The 22723-nt window shown below is 34.3% G+C and overlaps 1 protein-coding gene across 6 annotated transcripts in view; it reads left to right on the top strand.

Annotated features, from left to right (window-relative positions):
* The window catches only part of l3mbtl4 (L3MBTL histone methyl-lysine binding protein 4), a 94630-nt gene that overhangs the window by 5746 nt on the left and 66161 nt on the right, over positions 1-22723 (top strand). For 3 of the 6 annotated variants that reach the window (XM_066718712.1, XM_066718694.1, XM_066718735.1), the window contains exons 2-10: positions 7588-7708; positions 8759-8852; positions 12025-12079; positions 13327-13415; positions 14944-15048; positions 15240-15375; positions 16666-16757; positions 17017-17168; positions 20566-20642. In XM_066718712.1, the coding sequence (XP_066574809.1) occupies positions 8778-8852; positions 12025-12079; positions 13327-13415; positions 14944-15048; positions 15240-15375; positions 16666-16757; positions 17017-17168; positions 20566-20642 (781 nt within the window). In that variant the 5' untranslated portion in view covers positions 7588-7708; positions 8759-8777. Of the gene's footprint in view, positions 1-7587; positions 7709-8758; positions 8866-12024; positions 12080-13326; positions 13416-14943; positions 15049-15239; positions 15376-16665; positions 16758-17016; positions 17169-20565; positions 20643-22723 lie in introns of those variants that run through there. The other 3 variants (XM_066718703.1, XM_066718721.1, XM_066718727.1) reach the window with 3 other exon arrangements.

The raw sequence follows: 22723 nt of genomic DNA, 5'->3' as shown, positions 1-22723 counted from the left end.
CACTAAGGGGCCTAAAGTGTGCCAAGAAAACATCCCCCACACCATTACACCACCACCACCAGCCTGCACAGTGGTAACAAGGCATGATGGATCCATGTTCTCCTTCTGTTTACGCCAAATTCTGACTCTACCATCTGAATGTCTCAACAGAAATCGAGACTCATCAGACCAGGCAACATTTTTCCAGTCTTCAACTGTCCAATTTTGGTGAGCTTGTTCAAATTGTAGCCTCTTTTTCCTATTTGTAGTGGAGATGAGTGGTACCCGGTGGGGTCTTCTGCTGTTGTAGCCCATCCGCCTCAAGGTTGTACGTGTTGTGGCTTCACAAATGCTTTGCTGCATACCTCGGTTGTAACGAGTGGTTATTTCAGTCAAAGTTGCTCTTCTATCAGCTTGAATCAGTCGGCCCATTCTCCTCTGACCTCTAGCATCAACAAGGCATTTTCGCCCACAGGACTGCCGCATACTGGATGTTTTTCCCTTTTCACACCATTCTTTGTAAACCCTAGAAATGGTTGTGCGTGAAAATCCCAGTAACTGAGCAGACTGCCATGTGATTGGTTGGTTAGATAATTGCATTAATGAGAAATTGAACAGGTGTTCCTAATAATCCTTTAGGTGAGTGTATAGTCTTATTTGTATAAAAAACATCAAGTGCCTAGAATGATGCATCCTCAGCATGACATGACAGGTTGTTACAAGCAAATACAACACTGTGTGTGAATAAATGCTTTGTATGTTCATGTCATCAGTGTTTGTCATTAATGTGTGGTACATCATTTAGTACTGAAGAAAAATAAGGAAGTAGAGGCCATTGCACCTACCATGCTTGATTACTCCACTCCAAGAAAATGGTACTCCTCTTATAACCTTTGTTCACCCACATACTTACTACTTTATTGCTTTGCATATAGGAAACATACACCAGCTTAGTTCTTAATATTGATTTCATAACTTTGCAAGTAATAGATACAAGGCTAACTCATCAGTATGATTGTCATTCCCTTGCAAAAAGTCAATTGGATTTTGCCATTATTAGTTTAATCTCTAATGAGTACTATTGTGCAGAAGATGGCTTTTGTGACATTATTAATATGCCTGTAAATTATATGAAATCTACAAATGTAGTGGCACTTTATGAATGGGTTCCTTCATTAACAATTATAATGAAACAGGACTTACTAATTTATCTTTAAAGCCATGGATCTTTAACAGCGTCTTTTTGAGTCACGTGCTTGCACTGTTTACTGCGGGTTCCAATTGCAATAAGATAGCTCCTCTTGTCCACCTTTGAATACGTAGGGTTATTGTATGGATGAATATGAGGAAATTGTATTAGAGACAAAGGGGATTGTTATTTTGGTGCACAGAAAATGCGAACAACTAAAAGAGCCAACATACACACTCGCTTAAAACAAAGTGCAGAATCTCTGAATTTAACTGAGCTGTAGATGCATATCAACTTCCATCCTTCACAGTTTCACCGACACAGTAAAGAACAAAGCATGCAACACAGTTAATTTATTCTTTCACTTTTCCTTTGAGTGGCATTAGGGGATTTCACATAGAATTACCAAAATATTTAGCCTACTCATCATAAATTGTATTTTCTACTTGTTCAGAACAATACAAGACTAATGTGAAATGTACAGAGTATACATTGATTTAACCAAAGGAAAAACTAGACTTGAATAGCAAATCTGTAGTGGAAACAAGATATAGAAGCATGAAATGTGGTTGTGATCTGCTCTTTTGTTGTGGATTTGTTCAGTAGCCCAGAGCAGGTGGTAACAGTTTATGTGCTGCAGAGCAGAGAGTCCGCATGTGCAGTCAGAGATGGTAGTCCTTTGAAGGTGCTAGAAGGTTTTACATTGCAGGATTACAGCATTTGAATATAAAACCGATAAGCCTTCAAAGTGAGACATTCAGTAATATAGAATGGGGTACTTCATGAAGCACTACAGTGTATTGTCTTAACTGTGTACGTTATTCATTTAAGCTGAAGAAACAGATGCATTTTTTTTTAAAACAGCTGGGTTGTGTCTAATGGTTTTTCTTTATCCGTAAGTATACAACACTGTAAGATTGATGTGTTGGTATACAGTGAGAGAGGATTTCCATTAGGATTTTCTTTGTTTTATGAAGAAATCGGTACCACTTAACAATTTCGCTGACATATAATTTGTCTATCTCAAAGAAATGAAAATGGTTTAAACTGGAAGCCAACGCAGCTTGTGTGTATGTCAGTTGTATGACTTGCATCAATAAGAATTCTGCTGGGATACAAGGATAGTTACAAACCTTTTATCTCTGGGCTACGAAACTTGCCCTGCTCTCTGAGTAGATGTTTTCATAAGGTGACCTGCTGAGGAGCTGTAGCTGAAAAAGACAAGAATGTTTTCTAACCCAGAACGTATTATACACATTACACATGAACACTTTTAAACTCACTGATAGCAGTTTGAATTGTACTCAGCATGTGAATTAAGGCATTATTACAAATATTGAAATATTTTTATTTAATTAAAACACTAAAGATATTAAGTCATTAGAGAACAATGCAGATCATTGTTACACATTTAGGTCATACACCTTATGCTTCTTAATTTATTACTGTCCTTCATTTTCTGGCATAAGGCTTATTTTTCGAATAAAAACTACTGTTCATATTTTGGCATCTAAATCGGCTATAAATACCACATTCTGCATTTTCCCTGAAAGTCATCGCAGTTCTGTGGAATGCCGTGTGTGAATATTTGTTGAGACGACTTCTGGCATATTAATTTATCATGAGCTTTATAAAATTAATATTGTATTACAGTGGGCGGTGCAGGAATAATAAACCAGTACATTGGCAAGAAGGTTGAATGAGGAGTAAGGAGAGAAGCATAACCTCAGGGAGACTTATGTAATATACAAATGGTTTTCTAAAGTAATGCCTTTCAGTAAAAGACATTTACTGTATTATCTTGTAATACTGTGCAATGGAGATAGACGGCTGTGCTGAAGTGTAAACGTGTTGGTGTTTTAATTGCAATGAGAGTAAATCTACATGTATATACCTTTAATTTGTGTTTGAATTGCTGATTCCCATGTGCACATTAAGCGCTTTCTGCATTTGTAGCAGCTGGGATTGCTGCCTGATATGATAAATGGATTGCATTGCAGGGATGGAGATTCGACCCCCACTGCTTAGCAGTTTGATTAATCTTCGGCTTTACTGTTAAACACAAGTGAGACTGCGACTTTCAGGGCTTATGTTAGATCAGGTGCATTTAATTAAACTCTGAAAAGAAGATGAGTGGTGTGAATTTCTATGGGAGGACCGTGTTTGTTTTTTAATATTTAAAGCTTCATTTTAGGATTGCAAATGTTCAGTAATATATTTTAATGTAATGCTCAAATGTATAATGTAATTTGTTTTTTTTTCTGACTGTTTGAATCTGTAATTAGTCACTCCATTGTCTAATAATATGGAACTAATCATGAAAGAGTGAAACATTGGTAATGTGTGCATGTGTAACTGTACAATGAGTTTTTTGTGGTCTTGGGATTTTATTTCTTTAGACAATCTTCTTGTATGATTCTTTTGTAAAACATCAGGGGCTTTATTTTGTTGGGTCTTATTACTGAAGTAAGACATCTCTCTAGATACAGCATCATGTGTAAGACATTTACATTTAAAATCTTGCATGGAGAACCCTGAAGGTTTGAAGTGTTCTTATAGCCAAGAGTTTGAGCAGGACCTAGGACTTTACCGCATCATGTCCGCACTTGTTACCTATTAGAACAAGGATATGTGCTTTGTATTTTATATTATCTGTATATTTTTACTTCTAAGCTTCTGTAATATTTAAACTGTACTTGTACTATGCTTTATTTGAATTTTGTACGGTATAACTTCACTTTTGTATTGCTCATGTAACCTGTAAGATGCCCTGGATGGACGTCTCTTAATAGATGAATAATAATAATAACAATAGGACATTTCAACAAAATGCTGGTATTTTCCTTAAATTCATACTGAAAGCCTAATATATAAGTAGACTATTATTATTCCAGATAAACATGGGCCTTTTTCATGTTCAGGGTTCTCCCTAGCAATTTTCTGTAACTGTGCAGCAAAGCAACTGGACAGCAGACCAGAAACAAAAAACAAACAATTTTTTTTTTCTCTTCTCCTGCCTAACAAGGCTCAGTTTGTTCTTTGTATTGTTCGTTTTTTGTTTGTTATAACAGATTCCTGCTTTTCACTTTATAAACTCTCTCTACACGTTTCTGATTAGAACATTTCCAAAGTAGTTTTTATCTGACACCAAAATAAAATAGTTATCTTTAGGCATGCAATGTTTATTTTTATAGGAGTACATACATTACTGTTACAAAATACCCTTCCATAAGTGTGGTATAGATCAGAATTGCAGTAGCATAGGATAAGCACTTTTTTTACTTTGCAGATGGTCTAACACCTATCTTTACACATTAGGCAAGTGGCAGGAATTGATTATCATAAAATGTCATCCCGGATTAACATTAAACTGTAATGTTTGATCATTTAATTATTGCAGTTGCAGCTGAGGTGTGTCTGTTTGTAGTAACTTGAAGTTAAAAAAAATAATAATCAGACAGCAGAGAAATATACTTCAATTTAGAAATATTTTCTTGTCTTTCTATATTGTGTTTTATATTTAGCAATATAAACTAATACTTTCGTGTCATTTTAAACTAATTCTTCCTGCTTTTCTTCTGAATAATGAATCACCATTTTAACAAGGCAGTCGTCCTCTGTGACCCTGTTTAGCTGGTTTATGTTCTTTTTTTTACTCACATTGGCTTTAATAATAGAAAAAAAACAGCTGTTATCTTAAATAGTTTGCTTTACTATTTATTAAAAGACAATTGTATGATATTGTGTTGTCTATAAACATTTTTTTGTAGACATTAATTTCATGAATCTGTCAGTTAACTTTTCTCTATTAAAATTGCAGATTACATTTTTTTTTTAGGTGTGCATAAACCACCTTAAATTGCTTCACCCCTGCCCATAATAACAGTCCGTGAAAACAACAGTGGCAACAGTTAAAGTGGAAAATCATTGGCTCTACATTATGTATTTCTTTACATGTTATAACTAATGTGTTACATTTAAGATATTCTGTGTTTGTTCAATGACAGCCCACTTTTGTGTTTAAATTCACCAAAGCAGAACACAGTAATGTGTTTTTGTACTGTAAACAATGCTTTTTTAATTTGAGAAATATTATAATATTGTTCTGTTGTTCAAACATATTGACTTAAACGTGATTTTCACTAAAGAAAATACCAAACAAATATGAAATGTTCATTTCATTCAGAGGTCATCAGGTATGTATAGTTTGTCACCTGTATAATCATGGTTTAGTATTGAACATTGAAGTTACATCTGACACTTTCTTTAATGGAGTATAGGCCTAAATGACAAGACGTATGTCTCGTTTGATAGGATTGTATAATTTTATAGCTGAATGGATTAAACAATACAATGATGTTTATTCCAGGAATCATTGCTTTACAAGTAGCTGTACCACCATGAAGCTTGTTGTCAGACCTTAGAAAATGACACCTTTAAGACTAAAAGTGGACTGATGCTGCAAACCTCTGGCCTGGCTTGGGCAGTTATTTGTATGTACCTTTGGATGGGATATTAGTAAATGTGTACAGTCTTTTGCCCAAGTAAAAGAAGTTTCATAGCTGAGTAAAATGACAGATGCTGATAATCTAATAAAAAATATATTAATTGTGTCCATTATATTCATATATGCCTAACATTATTTAAAAAAAAAGTATTGATAGCCAGTTTGACTCCAATGGTGCCTGAGAATCTGTAAATATACTTATTTGCTCACCTTTCCATGATCTTACAAATTCTTAAGGTGATTATTTAATGGCAGTTAAGCTTTGGAAACAACTTTCACTGTTTCTTCATTGAGGTCATGTTAAAAAGGCATATTTCAGGGCACAGTGACATTTTTGTATACCTACACATTTCTTTCTTTGTGTTTCTGACTGCTTAATGTAATGTTAAAAAATGAAGAGTTGCAGTTTGTTTTACTAATAAATCCTCAAAATTGCTCAAGACCCTTGAGTAGATTTATATGTCCTCTTGAAGATGGTAAATGTGAAAACTTTCATTTGCTTTCTTGACATGGATTTCATTAGTAAATAAATTCATATTGAGAATTCTAACTGAAAAAATACAGTTTTGAGAATTTTATCTGCTGCACAGAACACATTAATATTCAGTGAGCTATGAAGGTCAAAGAATATGGATTTGAATTAAGATGAAGTTTGACAGCAGTGCAGTTTTTGCCTTCAGAAACATGATTCACATCTTTTTTGGAAAGAATGAGATGCCATTTTTTCTGATGTGCTGGACTTGGAAAGGGTGATGTTAACCAGACTATTTAAAGAAAAACATAGGCCTAACTGTTATAGTTGATAAAAATGTAATTTACAGAAGCTGAATTGTAATGAGATTTTTTTTGGCAAATTGTAGTTTCTCATAACGTATATTTTTATTTGGTAACTACAGAGGTTTCTTTTGGGGAATACAATGGTTATAGTTACTTCTACTTTTGCAAAACTATCAAACCCCTGCGGGAGACTATTTTTTAAATGTATTTTTGTTGACAATGTGTTTCTGGGCATCTTTACAAATGCACACATGCATGATAAAATATTTTGAAATCTTATTCTGAAGCTGTGCTAATGGGATAGATAATTGTCAATCATACAGGTCATGCATGAAACATGGAATTTTGGGCTGTTGTAATTCAGTCTGGTATTAAAAATAGTTCAAAATAATTAAAAAATGAAGAATAACACATTTGCAGGTGTGCTGGCTGAATCTTGATTCAATAAATTGTCCAATAAAAGGTTTATCTTGTGTGCTAAGCATCATTGCATAGCACCATAGCACAGTGTTATTCATGTTGTTAAATTGAATAGATTCAAGTTAAATAACATGATTGTATAACAAGTATCTGCTGACAATTATTGGAGAGATAGAAAGATATATAGAGCCCAATGCCCTCTTGAAATGTTACTCGGACCATGTGAGGTGTTCTCAGAAATGCTTTAATTTACGGAAATGTCGCGTTTGAGGTATATTGGAATACATTTTTCATGTAAGGTGGAATACAAAATGTAAATACAATAAAATGATTAGAGGTGCATACAGTTTTAATGAGAACATGAATAATTCAGTTAAATGTCATGTCTTGTGAGAGTACTTTTCGGTTGCGTCAAAGTTGGAACATTCTGGTTCCAACTGGGATGAAAACTAACAGTCAGTTCTCTGGAGTATTATTTAAAGCCTGCAGAGTAATACTGTATAGGCTTGTAAATGTTTAATAGTATGCCATGGCGTAGGTTTCTGTCCAATTATATATAAGGATATAGTTTTCTGAAGCTAAATTGTACACCTGTGTTTGCATGTAAACAATTTGACAACTAAATATTTTCCATAATCTGTTGTATCTAGAAAAATATTACTAAATTTGTTGAATTTTGGTCATTACTTTTTTTTCTTTTCTTTCTTTCTTCTAGACAATGTCACAGGAGCCATAGAGACTGAGTTTCCTAAAAGAGAAAAATGACTGCCATGGAAGTTGGGCTAATGAGGTCTTTATGTGACTGATAGGTTGCTGTGGAGCCGCAGAAACGGAAGGTGAGGCATTTGGACCCCATTATCAAAGGATTACACTTAGTAATTCATTTAGGATTCATTTATTTGTTGTTGAAAAAGACAGTTAAATTGCTATGAGTTTGTGGATTAAAGAAACTATCATACCATACACTCAGGTGCCATACACTCTTTAATATGATTGTGTTCTGGTAGGAAATATTCATGAAGCAGTTTTAAGAGAAACAACTCCTTGAACTAAATCCTTCATATTCTGTTTGCTTCTCCAAATTGCTGCCTGGGTGGCCTATTAGTTTTTCATCAGCAGTCAGCCCCTGATAATGAAACTAGTCTATGGTTGATGAATTGAAAAAAGTGATGAAAAGAAAGTTATAAAAAGAAAACAAAAACAGAATCATACAAAAGGAGTTATATTCTTAATTTTCCCATACAAATTTGTGCAACGTAATACATTGTTGTTTTTATTTTTTGTTACTGAGGCATTCAGGTAACATCTGCACTATTGAACTAAATTATATGAACTGGCATAATTACATTAATTTGTGCTATACTGTGGATCTAGTAACGATTTCTTATAGATTTCTTATCATTTGTTTGAAAAGCCTTGCTGCTAGGAAATGATGTAAAAGTCTTTTCTGAGCGAGCTTTTCTAAAGAACAGGGGAAACAAATGTGTACTTAGGCTAATGCTTGATTTACTCTTCCAGGAACTCTGTATTGGTAGACATGTTTTAGTATACAAGCTGAATTGTGTTTTTGAAAGGGTCCATTAGAGAAATCATAGGAATACACACTTAAAATTTTACAGAACTGAGGGTGCTGGCTTTGGGAAACCGACATTCATGAAATGGGTGGGAAATATAGCTCTGAGTCAAACAGGTTTGGTATGTAAAAAGCACCTTTAGGGGAGTAAAGCTGGTTATGTAGAAATTCAATGGTAGAAATTACCCTGTTCGGAATGAGATAAATCTTTTCTTTGTTTTTATTTCTTTCTTTTTAAGAGTTTTGGTTCTGTGCTCTCTGTACTGTTTAACTGGAGATCTTGATCTCAGAAACTGTTGATCTTTTTTCGTAGGAATCATTCAGTTATAACAATGCAGAGTGAGGAAAAGAAAAGAAGAAAATTAAGTACGAATTCCAAAGGTCCATCGGATGAATATTGCCTAAGAGTACGTACTGTTGGTAATATTGCATACTAAAATTATGATGTTTTGTAGATGTTGTGATGTTAAAAAAGGGAATCTATTCAGGTCTGCATTTGATTAAGGTCTCTATATGTAAGCAAACAGCTCCATAGATATATGGACTCAATACACTGAGTGTATTCCATTTAATGTCAGATCTGTTAGTATAGGAAATCTGCTTGTTCTTTCGGACTTGGCTACACAGCTTTAGGAAATTCAAGTATTGCGAATAGAATATTCAATTTTTTTTTTCTTTTAGCCTATATGATAAGACTAAGAGACTTATACAGTTGTCACAATAGATGCATATAATCAGCCTCCAGAATATTGCTTTATTTTCTATGAAACAAGCAGTCTGTAAAAAGGCATGTATATTACAGCTGAAAACACAATGCACAAAACATTTTATGTCAGACATGAAATTACTGACATTACATATATTTTGTTCACGAGAAGTGGCTTTGTCAGTTGCAACGGGAGTAGCTAAAAAGATCTCAGATCATCTCATACTCACTCACACAAGTTCCTCTGCATGTTTCCACAGAACAAATGCTTTCACTGAAAAACAATTTAGGATGCCATCAATTATTCCTTGACCCAGTTTTTGAAAAATGTCTCGTGTTGCTGCATGTGATGAATTCTGAACTTTATGGATTGTCAAAGAAAAGAAAAACAAAATAGTGCATCAGTCAAAGGTGGAAGATATCAGGAGTTCTTGGTGTCGTTTGTCAACAAATAATCACATTTCCATAAATGTATGAAACCATTCAAGGACCGACCTGCAAACCATAGTACTCTATTAATTTATTCACAGTGTCCCAGAAATATTAAACATAATAGATGCATTCAGTTGAATGACAAATTTCAGGCATGGAACTTTTTTTGTTTTATGTCAGTGTCAGTTTGACATAATTTGGCTATAGACTAGGGGTTTACATGGATTTTACACATCACATTTTCTGTCATTTAATCCTCTTTTGAAAAGAGGACAACTTAGTCTCCACAGTAAGCAACTGAATTGGCAGCAATTAAACAATCATCCTGTGACTTTCATTCAACATTAAGTACAGTTATCCTGCCATAATTACAATTTACATTTTAATAACTGCTACTTGTCCTCCAGGCTACTGCCACTTACAGGCCTGTAAATACACATTGAATGTTTTGTTTTTAGTATGTATTTTAATCAATTTTGTATCAGTGATCCTAATTAATATAGTCAGTTTTAGGCATGTTAATGTCACTCTAAAAAATAATTCAGACGTTTTGTTTATATATGTATGTATATTATACATTACATACTTGGTTAAATCCATTTCATTACATGTTTTCTTTAGTAGTTGTATTTTATTTCTGGTTTACAGCAGGCATTGAAGCATGACTTGGAATCTAATTGGGGACTATTTTCATCCAAACTACAAATGTCATGTGCGTTTGTACATCTGTCATCAAACAGCAAGGGCTAATATAAGAGAATCACAAATGCAATTGAACTTGGAAACTAACTTCAATGAATGACACTGAGCTGTGTTTATTTAATTTACATTGCCTAGCACAAACCCAGTGACATTATTTAAATCTAAAGCATACAAACTGTTTATAGTACCCAGTACTCATCTGATTTGCATGAGGTTGTATACCACATTTACTATATATATTCAGAGGAAGTCATGTATGCTCTCATTAATATATACACTCTTTTTCACAGTGCTATTCATGTAGACAAATAATACTTTAATCGGAAAAGGAATGCATTTACAATTACTTAGCTCTCTGTCCTCTGCTTTTATTGTATGCCTTTAATTGTCTGTGTTGGTTTGCTGTAGTAAATATTTACCTGTCAGTGCATCAGCTGAAGAATGGTTACGGTTGTCCCTTCTCATTTGGCTAGAGATAAGGCAATAAGACAATATTTTCTGTTGTCAGCTTGAGTTGCCTAGAATTTGACTGTGTTTTACTAATTTACAGCTTGAGGTGAGTTTTTTTTTTTTTTGTATTGTCAAAGGAGTTACTAGACTCAGGCACTGATCTGTTTTCAACGATTCATTTGACAGCTGTTTTATGTGCCCATGTATATTAAGCCAGTGATGCTATGTATTCATTTCACTTAATAGGAAACAGACAAGTAGGTGTAGAATGAATATTTGATATTGATGCAGTTTTTTCATCTTATAAAATGTTTTAAACATACAGCTTTTATTTCAAATTTTGTAATCCTGCACCTCATTAATATAACTTGTGTGTGTATATTTTTGTTATACTATACAATATTTACATTTTAGCTGTGCACATTGAAAAGGTGGGAAATAATAAACATAATATGAAAAACTAATATGAATAATCACTCTGATACACACATCTAAACTGTTCAAATTATTTAAACGCTGAAGCATTTATTGCAAATGGTAACGTTAATTTATTTTTATTTTTTTAGTGTACATTCAGCACATTTAGCAGTAGCAATTCAGCTGTTAATTTTTGCAGTTAGCTATGTAATATGTAACAATGATAGTACCACAAATTACTTATTACCAAGGTTCAGAAGTGTTTTACTATGAATTGTCAATGCATAACATCAAACTTAAAACCTTGTATTGATCTTACACATTTACAATATCACAGACTAATTAGTCCCTTATACTATGTGAAGATTTCTTTTTTGTTTATTTACTGCTCCATAGTTGAAAAGAAAAACTCCATCTGAATCACATTGCATAAAAACATCATGCCAATCATAATTTACCTATCCATGTCAATCAGTAGGGGTTGATAAAATGATCAAATATGACATTGATATTCTTACAGTTAGAACTAAAACCTAAAATTGGTTGTGTATCTCCAGGCCTCATGAATACCCTGTAGTTAATGTATTGATTACATATTTATTATTTGGATGAGTTTGACTTGAGTGACTATATTTACATCTTTAGATTGAAGTGCAAGTTTGTCAGATCATTCTTAGTCATACTAGTTATCACATGAGTTTATTATCATTTCTAAACTGGAACTGTTATGAAGATATATTTAATATTCTTTATGCATAAGAGTAATGTTTCCCTTCTGATTGCAACACAGTTTTGACATTTAATTCCCTGTTTGTCACATGAGATGATATATAGTTTCTCTTGCCTTAACTAACAAAGACTGTGTATTGCAGGAGCGGCCTAGAGATGAGGAGGCAAAAATGAAGAATAAAATGTCTAGTTCACATGGTAAGCTGTTTCCTACCAGATGCAATGACCTATGACATCATGGCATTATGTTGCATTAGCTGATAAGATGATTAAATGAATACATTCTGTTTTCAATGCTAGGAGATCATCCTCCAATATAATACACATTTGTTAATGTGGAAAAGGGGGGTTGTGTGGATGACTGGGCAGCATCTTTGTTGTTCCATTGAAGAGATTGCATGTGATGGTGCTTCTCATGGAATGGCCATTGATTACTTCTGGAGGCAACTTCCCTACTAAAGAATAACTGTCCAATAGCTTTTGAAATCTGCACATACAGTCTTTCAGTGGATAGGTCCTTTGTTCTTTGATCTGAATGCATAGGACATTAACATCTAGTTATTCCTTATGATAAGACTTTGTTCTGTCAGCTTAATTATGCATATCACTTGCTTGACACAACTTATCCACCAAGGCCTTGAGGGAAAGGTCTTCACATTTTCCATGATTGCATAAGTTAATCAGAATGCAGTTTTGCTATACATTTCTCCCAGCAACTGCAATTTTCCTCATCATGATTTAGCAAATACTTGCTGAGTAAGGGGCTTTATATAAGCAGGGGAGGGCTGCTTGAGTGACAATGTACAGTAGCCTATAGTAGGCAGCTTTGTTATATAAAAATGTGTTCATTCAGTCCCTGATTACATAGGCTCCTTCCCCTTTGGATAGTATCCTCTTTCTCAGACAACCAGGGTTGCATTCGCAATCTAACAGTCTCTGGTATCCCTGGAGGGATGAGTATCCTGCCAGGAATGCTTGACTGTCACATAGACACATTTTTAACCCAATGGTAATGACTTCTTCAGGGATGTCAATGCAATATATCCAGCATTCAGTGTTGATGTCTGAGTGACTGGTTCTTTTTCAATCCCATTGTGTTTATGAGAGATGCATGGGAACATGCTGTCTTGAAACATAGCTCACTACATCAGTGAATTAGATTCTGGACTATGGGAGTAATGTGATAAAATGGATGTCAACATCTGCCCTCAACAAGATTATGGAATCCATGGTGTTATTTTAAGGAGAGGTTTAGCATTTTGAGTTTGTGAGTATATGCATGAGTATGGAAAGTTAAGAAAGAGCTTAGTGGGGAATTCCATGCTACTATCTTCAATTTTACTGGTACTGTTTAGGTTAAAGACTCAAAAGCTTGAAAGGATCATGTACAACTGAACATTTAAGCATTCTTGTCAAGTCATACTTTTTTTCTGGCTTCATCCAAGCAGTGAATGGGAAAAAGAAAATGTGGTGCTGGGATCAGTATTTAGATGAGGAGAAGGCCATTGCAGCCCCAGTGAAGGTTTTCACAGAGGTAGGCCTCGGTCTGTAGCAATGTCAACATCAACTCGTAGACCGTTGTAGTAAAATGTGATATTTTCCTGTCTATTGCGTTGTTATTTATTGTTTTTATTGTTGTTGACATGTAGAATTGTTTTATGTATTGTTAATTACAACTTTTTGTATATATTCTGCAAAAAATTATAATTAATATAGATAATAATCATCATAATACAAATAATTTCAGTCCAGGTTCCAGTATCAGTAGTTAAGGAGTTAAAAATGTGGGGGAATAAAAAGTATTTTTCTTCTCTTATTTATGATCATGTGTAAACCATAGTTGTTTTGGTACTTTTAATTAAAATCAAACTAGATTAAAAAGTATGTCCTATTATACACTAGTTTCATTATCAGAAGCAAATTTGTTTTTATGTAAATACATTAGCAAGACATTACTTGCATTACTTACAAGACTTTACTTGTCCAGGAGCAATATGGAAAATAGCATTTTCACTTTCCTACTAGATATTTTGGTTAATTGGAAAAGAGATTTGAAATGTCAGTAGCTCTAATGTAGTGTAAAAAATATATAAAGATAATATTACAGTAAATATTCAAAGAGGGAGAATAAGAGAAGTTGCTTAGAGCTGTAACAGAGTTTTATGTATTTAAGTTAAAAAATGCTATCTAAAAATGGTAGGAAGACCATGTATTTTATTAAAACCATAAGATGTAAGTATAAATGTATATTTAGGATTTACTTTCTCATGGTCATTGTGGCAACAATATTTATATAAATTCAATTAATTTAATTGAAATGAAGGGAAGTCATGCTTAATATACCACAATTTTTTAATTTCATTTTGAATCCGTAATGCAGACAAGTAATTGGTATAACTTGAACACCTGTTTCTGGATATCGGATCCAAAGATATATTTCTTCAATAGCTAATAGCCATTATGAGATTTTCATCAGTGCCTGGGATTAAATCAAAACTTTGACACAATCTTGAATTTATTGTGGCTGTTTTTAGTAGTAGAAGAAACATGCAAATTTAATTTCCACCAGGGGAATTTTATCCTGTACACTTTCATTCTCCATATCACCCAGAGATCTGTGAAGAGAATGTCCCTGTTATTTTCTGAATTATCCAGCTACATAGTGCCAGGCATTGCATTTTTTTTTTATTACATTTTTTTTTATAATAATAGTTTTTATTTTTTTTTAATTATAAGTAAGGCCAATGTTAATAGCGAGACGTAAATGTTTCGCTTTTGCATCAGACCTCATTATTTAATGATTGCTGCTTCAATAATTTCTAATTTACATCTAATTTGTGATTTTTTTTTCTATGACAGGATCTGATGATGATATCTGTTCTTTTACAAGCATAAACAGCAGTTTCTATAGCAACCAATCAGCAGAGGCACTGCAGAGTAATTCTGCAGCCTAAGCAAGCACATCGAATATGACATTATTTATACCCTTGAAAATACCCTTTAAAAATAGTCTAACTTCTCTCATGTCCTGTTAACAGCATGTTTCCCCTTTCTCATTACAGCAACAGTCATATCCCATGTACAGAAATGGCTTTAAAGTAGGGATGCGATTAGAAGGCATTGACCCTCTTCACCCATCTATGTTTTGTGTCCTGTCTGTTGCTGAGGTAAGTTGGTGAAAATATATACTGTGCATGTTTGTCCAGAATTTGATGAAGCCACTGGAAAAAAAAAAGAACGCAGCTTTGTAAAGTGGTCAGTAGTGAATTGTTTTTTCTCTCATTAGAGTTTTTATATGTTTTTATATATTATGTTAGCAACCTTGCCTTCAAAGGAATTTGCTGGGATCCCTTTTTAGGTGATTGGCTATCGTCTTCGGCTGCACTTTGATGGCTATTCAGATTGTTACGATTTCTGGGTAAATGCTGACTCCCCTGAAATTCGGCCATCAGGGTGGTGTGAAATGACAGGCCGCAAACTTCAACCGCCAAAAGGTAGGCCTTTAGAAATGCCAAGGCGATGTTTTTCTTTAGAAATCAAAGAAACATTGGGCCACTTTCCGTAAGTGTTTATTTTCATATGAATTGACAATATACCTTTAGGTCTGGGAGCACAGCTTGTGAGAATGCTGTTTGTGGCTAAAGCATAAGTTAAAATTCAAAATCAATGTACATTTCAGGTCGATAGCCTAATTATTTCATGTTATTTTCTATTGAATATGATAACATTTGCAGTGGTACTATAAGGTCTGTTATTACAGTGTAGTGGGAATAGCAATCGAAGCCAAAGTCATTGGCAAATAGAAGATGTTTAGAAGCTCCATCTCCTAAAGCAAACACAGCATCCACTGTTCCCAATCCAGACAGCCTTACAACCTTACATGGAAAGAATTTAGCATAGATATGCAAAACAAATAAATACATTAACCAAAGCATTATTGATTACTAACAACATGCTCACCCACTGTGAAACCTGAGAAACAACGTGGACCACTGCACTAAAAACTAATTATGAAAGAAAACGAACATGAGGCATCTTCACATCACAGTGTCGGTATATAATTAACTGTATAAAAAATACAGTAAGTTATAACATTCATTCACCTGTATGGTGTTTGGAGAACAGTGGGTGTTTCTGGGGAAAACCAACTGTCAGTACAGTGGCCTGGCAGCTGCTTCAATTGGCTTGAGTAAAAATACAGTGCACATGGAAACTAAAAGTGTGATAATTGCTTTCTTCCTTTTAATAATAATCTCATATGATCTTTTTTACAGAAAAAATATACTTGACCATCTGTCTTTTTCTTGAAATGATGGCAATAAATATTTTATACAGATTTCTGAAAAGGATTTCCATGTCAGCTTTTTATGGTCTTTTTTGCCTTTTACCAATTTAACAGTTCTAACTTATTGATGCTTAAAGATTAGACTTCCATCTCAGTGTCACAAATAATAATACATTAAATTAACAGATTATACCAATTAAGAAAAGCAATGATACAGCGCATTTATATGATTTGCCATCCTAAAGCAATGTAGAAAGTCAGATTCCAAAAGAACAAGCATGTAAAAGATGTGTGCGTGTATAGTTATAATCTGATGCATAAATTATGATGTTTTTAATTAAATAATTCAAAGTTAAAGGTTTCAAACCATTAATTATAAAGTAAACAAGTTAAGTTCAAACCACATAGCACCCTGAAAACCCAGTTATTTGTGTATCCATATAGATAATAAATATTATAGTAATAATAACAATTTTTGTATGTGCACCATTTATTTCAGGGTATAAGGAAGATGAATTTAACTGGTCAAAGTACCTAGAGGCTTGTAAAGCTCAAGCTGCACCAAATAATCTGTTTAAGAACCAAAATAATGTAAGTCTTCTGTTCTGTTTGTTTCAGATTGTGTCCATGCTTACACTGCACCATAGTTCACAGTTAATTATACCCTCTGTTTCAATTTGATTTAAAATGACTAATACACACTCATATAAACCAATGGTTTAAGTCAATTCTTCCTTTCTTTGCTATATGTCAGTGCCTTGCTGTGTGTATCCTTGTACACATTTACTCTTGCAAACATACATAGTCGTTACTCTCCCCAAATAATCTGTCCCATACAATCTCTCAACAGACTGTGATTCCATCAAGAGTTCAAGTTGGCATGAAGCTGGAAGCTGTTGATAGAAAGAATCCATATTTGGTCTGTGTTGCATCTATAGCAGACATCATAGACCATCGCTTTCTAGTTCACTTTGATAACTGGGATGATACATACGATTACTGGTGAGATATTTATTTACATTGTACCATCAAGACTTCAAGAACATTTTCAAGAACACCTCTATTTAAATAAGCATCTAAAACATGGCCACCTTTAAAAGCATATTAAGCAAACGTCCCAAATTAAGCATAATGCTGCGTTGGATTGTGATATCACTACAAAATAATGAAACTTTAAAACTGTAATTCCAAGTGTACCAAGATATTAATATGGTGTACAAATAACTAATTGCAACTACTTGTGTTCAGGTGAGTTTAATGTGGACGTGAGGGAGGGTTATAACTGAGTTTGTGTGACAGTGACTGCAGACTTGTGTTTTGTTACAGTGATCATTTTGTGATTCATAGTGTATGGTTTTGATTGCAGTGCAGCGCAATGTGCAAGCAATAATAATGTTATTTTAATTATATAATTTCACTTAATGAACTTGTCAACATCAATAATCTGGCCTTAGGAATGTTTTTATGTGTGAATTTGTGCTTAATGGATTAACTTGGATATGGCCAGTAATTTAATATGGATGTGATAGGATAAGGATGTTGTCTGTTTGATCTCTGCAGGGAGCTCTTTGCAGTAGCTCTCCCTGTGGGTCTTTCTTCCTATCATCTATCAATCTATCATCATCCCTGTCTCTCTCTCTATCTCTCTCTCATTTATTACAAAATATAAATTCACAATATTACTCAAATTTTCCATGCCCTTTTTTAGTCTTCGGATTTAAATTCTCTGCTGTACTAAGAATATTAAGTAGTGTCTACATTGAGTTTTAAAACCAGTTCCTCAGTTTGAAAAAGTGCAAGAATGATTAGAACCACATGTTCAAAAAGTATTTAATTATCCTATCGCTTGAAAATAACTTCTATTCCATATAATTGTTTTCCAGGGATCCATAAGAGCATCAGTAAAGTTGCAAAAGATCTTGTTTACTTGCTTCTTAAAAGCGTATTAATCTTAGAATCTCAACACGAGTTTCTTTGAAGAATCCCAGGAGGGATCATATATTTTATGTGTTTGTTTTATGTTCTAAATTTCATACAGTTTACAATGAGAATGATATTCATCTTGTGGGATTTGCTCTTGATACTTGCTGTAAGTCCATGTAACATGCATTAAATGAAAAACAAATGTGTTTCTTAGAAAGACGTAGAATTTAAAGAAAGGTTAATTTCTAAGGAGTCTGCAGTCCAATTTGGTGCTCGGCATTTTCCTTGATATGTGTTCAGACTAATTGGGCAAGGCAACTGTAGACACATTTGTGAAAAATGTCAGTGCTGTGTGTAGGCAGAAGTAATCCACATTCAACTGAGAAGTCTAAAATAATGTGTTAGAGGAGCTGCATTTATTGGAGTCTTATTCAAATAGCTGAAGTTATAGTCACATATATACATGGTCTTAAACTGATATTTAAAGTTGAACCAAGAAAGGCAATGTACAGTGACATAGCTGTATAATTTAAAAGCACAGTGTGCCCTTATTAAACTGGAAGTTTGCAGGAATAGACACTAAGCAGCAGCCATATGATAACTGCTCTGAACAGATTGATATCATAATTGTCTGTGGTGGAACTGGCAAAAACACACCACACATTATTCAGTATGGCAGAGGTAGTTTATAATACCTTAAACGATCAATCAATTAAATCATTACATTTAGTTTTAATGAAATAACTTTATTATGATACTGCCTTATTTATGTGAAATTAATAAATGTTACTGATCGATTCATTATAACTTAGAAAGGCATGTGTGTAAGACATGTCAACCACTGCCACGCCATTACCGCATAGTGATTTTTATCACCGAAGTTAATAGAATCAGTACTGTGGGCCATTGAAGGAAATATAGGAAAATAGTAATGTCTCCCTGTCCTAATGTAGAAATCGCCAAGACCTATAATGGGTTACAGCACTGTCATTGCAGTCTGTCTAAGACCAGTTAATGCAGCTGATTGCCTGTGTAGCCTCTGTGCATGATGCCAGTGCAGGACAGGTCGAACAAATCACAGTATTTATCTCTTGAGATCTGGTTAGTTTCCTTTGTTCAGCAAAATATGTAAGTAGTGCAAGGATAATTAAAGCTGATTCACTTGCTTTATCAGACTTTACTTATGTTTCAGGTATGTTAATTATATCGTTGTGTGCTTACTGCGACTAATGTAACACCAGGTATCACAAGTGATGGCTATAATTATGTCTATATACCCATAAGATACATACTAATCTCACACAAGTGTGTGGAGTGCTTTCTCAAATCAGCATTTCTCAAATAATATCCGTTTGCTGTAGTGTACCAAATTCCTGAAAAAATACCATCTGTCGGGTTTTCCTTACGGCCAAACTATGGGGAATTTGATCATGTAATTAATTTACTATGAATCGGACAGTTTGCCCAAACGTTTGCCCACAGGGAAAACAGGGACTTATCACACTTCCTTCAAAATCATGTGTTGTTGTTGCGACAGAGGGTTTGCTTTAATACTAAAAGAGAAGCACTTAAGGAGAGTGCTTTGTAAGCAAGGGATACATTACAGTGTTTGTAAATGGGTTCATTGTAAAGTGATGAACTATAGTTTGATATTTTTGTTTAATTGAACAAGGTGTATTTTTTGTATTTCTCAGAAACTTTGGGTACAAAAAGTCAACTTGATCATTCTGAGACTTCATATTTTGCAAGTTTATATTTTAGCTATTACTTAATGCTTTTTTCAGGAACAAATATTGCATTTAATTTCACTGGATATATTTATTGAAAAGTTGTCATAATATATGCATGCACATGCTTTAGGATGTGTTATCTGTATTTGCTGCTGTTATCACTCAGTGCCATACTGACATTATCCAGCAGGTGAAGCTCGTATTCCTGCTGCTAGTGTGAGGGGGTAGTCCTAAGAGTATATTATTAGTATTTGCTTTTAATCATGAGTGAAAAAAAGCAGTGGAATACATCAAGTGCTCTCCCATAAGAGATTCACTAACAGGTTGGCTAAAGGACCGTGCCATTTTGAGTCTGGATATCTGTCCAGTTGTGTAGAGTCTCCTCTCTTCAATAAGTAGGGAACTGAAGCTCCACTGCCATCTGTGCTGTGAAAATGAACAACAGCAGAGACGATAAAGAAAGAGACGTCCATATAGTTGGGAATGCCATTCCGTTCATTCCAGTTCAATCAAATGGAATCTGTAACTTTCTCTAGTGTCAATCAGCCTTACTCAAATTATGAAAATATATCAAGGCGAATAAGTATAGTTTGATGATCAATTTGAAAAAAACAACAACTGAAAAACATGTTTCTACAGACAGATGTTACTTGAATCAACTGTATGAGTGGAGAATGTTATAGGAGTGTTATATGAAGTTGATATCAGTTCAGTTGCTTGTTTGATGCTGATTTGATGTGTTTTAGGTGTGATGCCAGCAGTCCTCATATTCATCCTGTGGGGTGGTGTCAAGATAATGGACGCCCTCTTACTGCACCTCAGGGTAGGTGAAAGAGCCGTTTCTCTTACAGTGCAGTTTGGCCTGATGTTTTCTGTGTTTTCTCTTTCCCCTCATTTAACAGATTGCATTGACTTTGAAAAGTTATATATGTAAACAATAATGTAGAATAGAGAATAAGACTGCAATCAGAGTCTTGTGTTGTTCCCTGCTTGACATTGCCTCAGTGCACTCCTTTGTAATAATGCCAGGCTAGTCCTGTTGCCATGTTCTGTCAGCTTTATCACTTCACCCTTGCTGTTTGGCATTGGTTTTTCATTAGACCTTTTGCTTAAAACCCATGCATTATATTCGGTTTATATGAGATGATATGGATTTCTATTCAGGTCTCTAAAACTGCGACCATTGATCCACAATGCAACCTTTTAAATATAGTTTCCCAGCTACAGCAAAACCTATAATCAATCCCGATGTAAAGTCTGCGAGCAGTATTATCTTCTCATGTAAGCAATTAACTTTGATCTAATTGTTGAATAATTACCGTATACTGTATTTTTTATCATCCCCGGTAAACTTCCTGGCACCTTTTTATAGTTGTGCATTGCAATCCTGCTATAGTGTTTTAATGAATGCATTGTTTATGGCATGCTAAACAGTAACAATTATATTTCAGTTATGTAGGCTATGCAGCATCGAGTTTGTTCAGTTTCAGTAACAATTGCTGAATCTTGTGGTTTATTGATTGATTCATTTTGTTGGATCCCTTTTTTAAGCTGTTGCTGGTGGTTGTATGGTGTTCAGGATGTGGTTCAATACCTGACAGATCACTCAGTAAACAGAGTGCAAGTGATTCGTGGTTGTCAGGGACTAGAATATTGAAAAGATTGTTCTACGTTGTTTCCCAGAATTGCTCAAAACTGATCAGGGCTATAATGCATGTGCATAATTTTGTTTGATGTTTTGTGAAATCAATCAGAATATAAATCTGGTGCAATGAAATGTGTTTAATGCCTTGTGTTCTATAATATGTATCTTAATATTCTTATGACACCTGAAAATGTATCCTGGAAATCTAGGTTAGGTTGGTCTTTTACCTACTTATGAATTTAGTTGCTTCTTCAGTTATTGAAATGAGCATACAGATACAAAATGACTAGAACCTGAATAGAGAATTGAGGAATACAAAGGTGATTGCTGAGTGGATGTTTGTTTAAAACAAGGTTTTCTTGCATCACATGCAAAAGACCACGTTTGCAGAAGTGAATTAGTTTGTTTATTATTGATTTTGTTTATGTATGAAGCCTTTGGTTTTCATATCAAATGTCGTATCAGATGTTGTGGTGAGGGTGAAAATGGAAGGCACCTGTATTAGAGTAGAACACAAGCAGACCTTTTTTACCTGAGAAAGGGCAGAATTAAATGAAATTGGATATCCCCGTTTCATCAGCATAGCTGCAGATGTAAATGAACAACACAGGCATTTACTGTATTGTAGATGATTTATCGTTGCAATGTGTTCTTTAAACTCTAAACTCATATTGGCAAGCAGTGCTATGTGAGGTCGCAGAAGGCAGTGTAGCTGGTTCCCAGGGCTAGGATTATATTTGGCATCCTTTGTTTGGAATCGCTGGCTGCTGCTTCCTGGAAACATTCGCTTGTTGACATGAAAATTTGCTGCAAGAAGGCAAAGTTTAAGAACCTATTAGAAATCACATGACACAAGAATGCATGTCTGTAAGTTTGTGGATTGTGTTTTCATGTTTGTCGAATACTGTGCTTTTATATGATTTTTGAATGAGTTATCCAACCACTGTTTTTGCTTAATTCGCAGAGGTGGTTACCAATGTGTGATATTATAGCCTATGTTGTACAAGTATCCCTTATAGTGACTAATAATGACTGCAGTCACGTTTTATTTAGATTAATTTGCAGTTCTACTAACCAATCTTTGGTAGATCCTTTTTGTGAAATTACCAAAATGTATGAAAACACAAAACACTTACAGCCTTACACATTGTAGTTATTCTGTTACACAATGTAAGCACTTTTCTGCTGCCTATTATTGTGCATTTTATCAAAATCAGCACTTAATCAGGATAGATAAAGCCAGCTGCAGTACACTTCAT

The sequence above is a fragment of the Amia ocellicauda genome, chromosome 2 (assembly GCF_036373705.1).
Source record: "Amia ocellicauda isolate fAmiCal2 chromosome 2, fAmiCal2.hap1, whole genome shotgun sequence".
Classification (NCBI taxonomy): Eukaryota; Metazoa; Chordata; class Actinopteri; order Amiiformes; family Amiidae; genus Amia; species Amia ocellicauda.
This window is presented reverse-complemented; position numbering and strand designations above follow the sequence as displayed.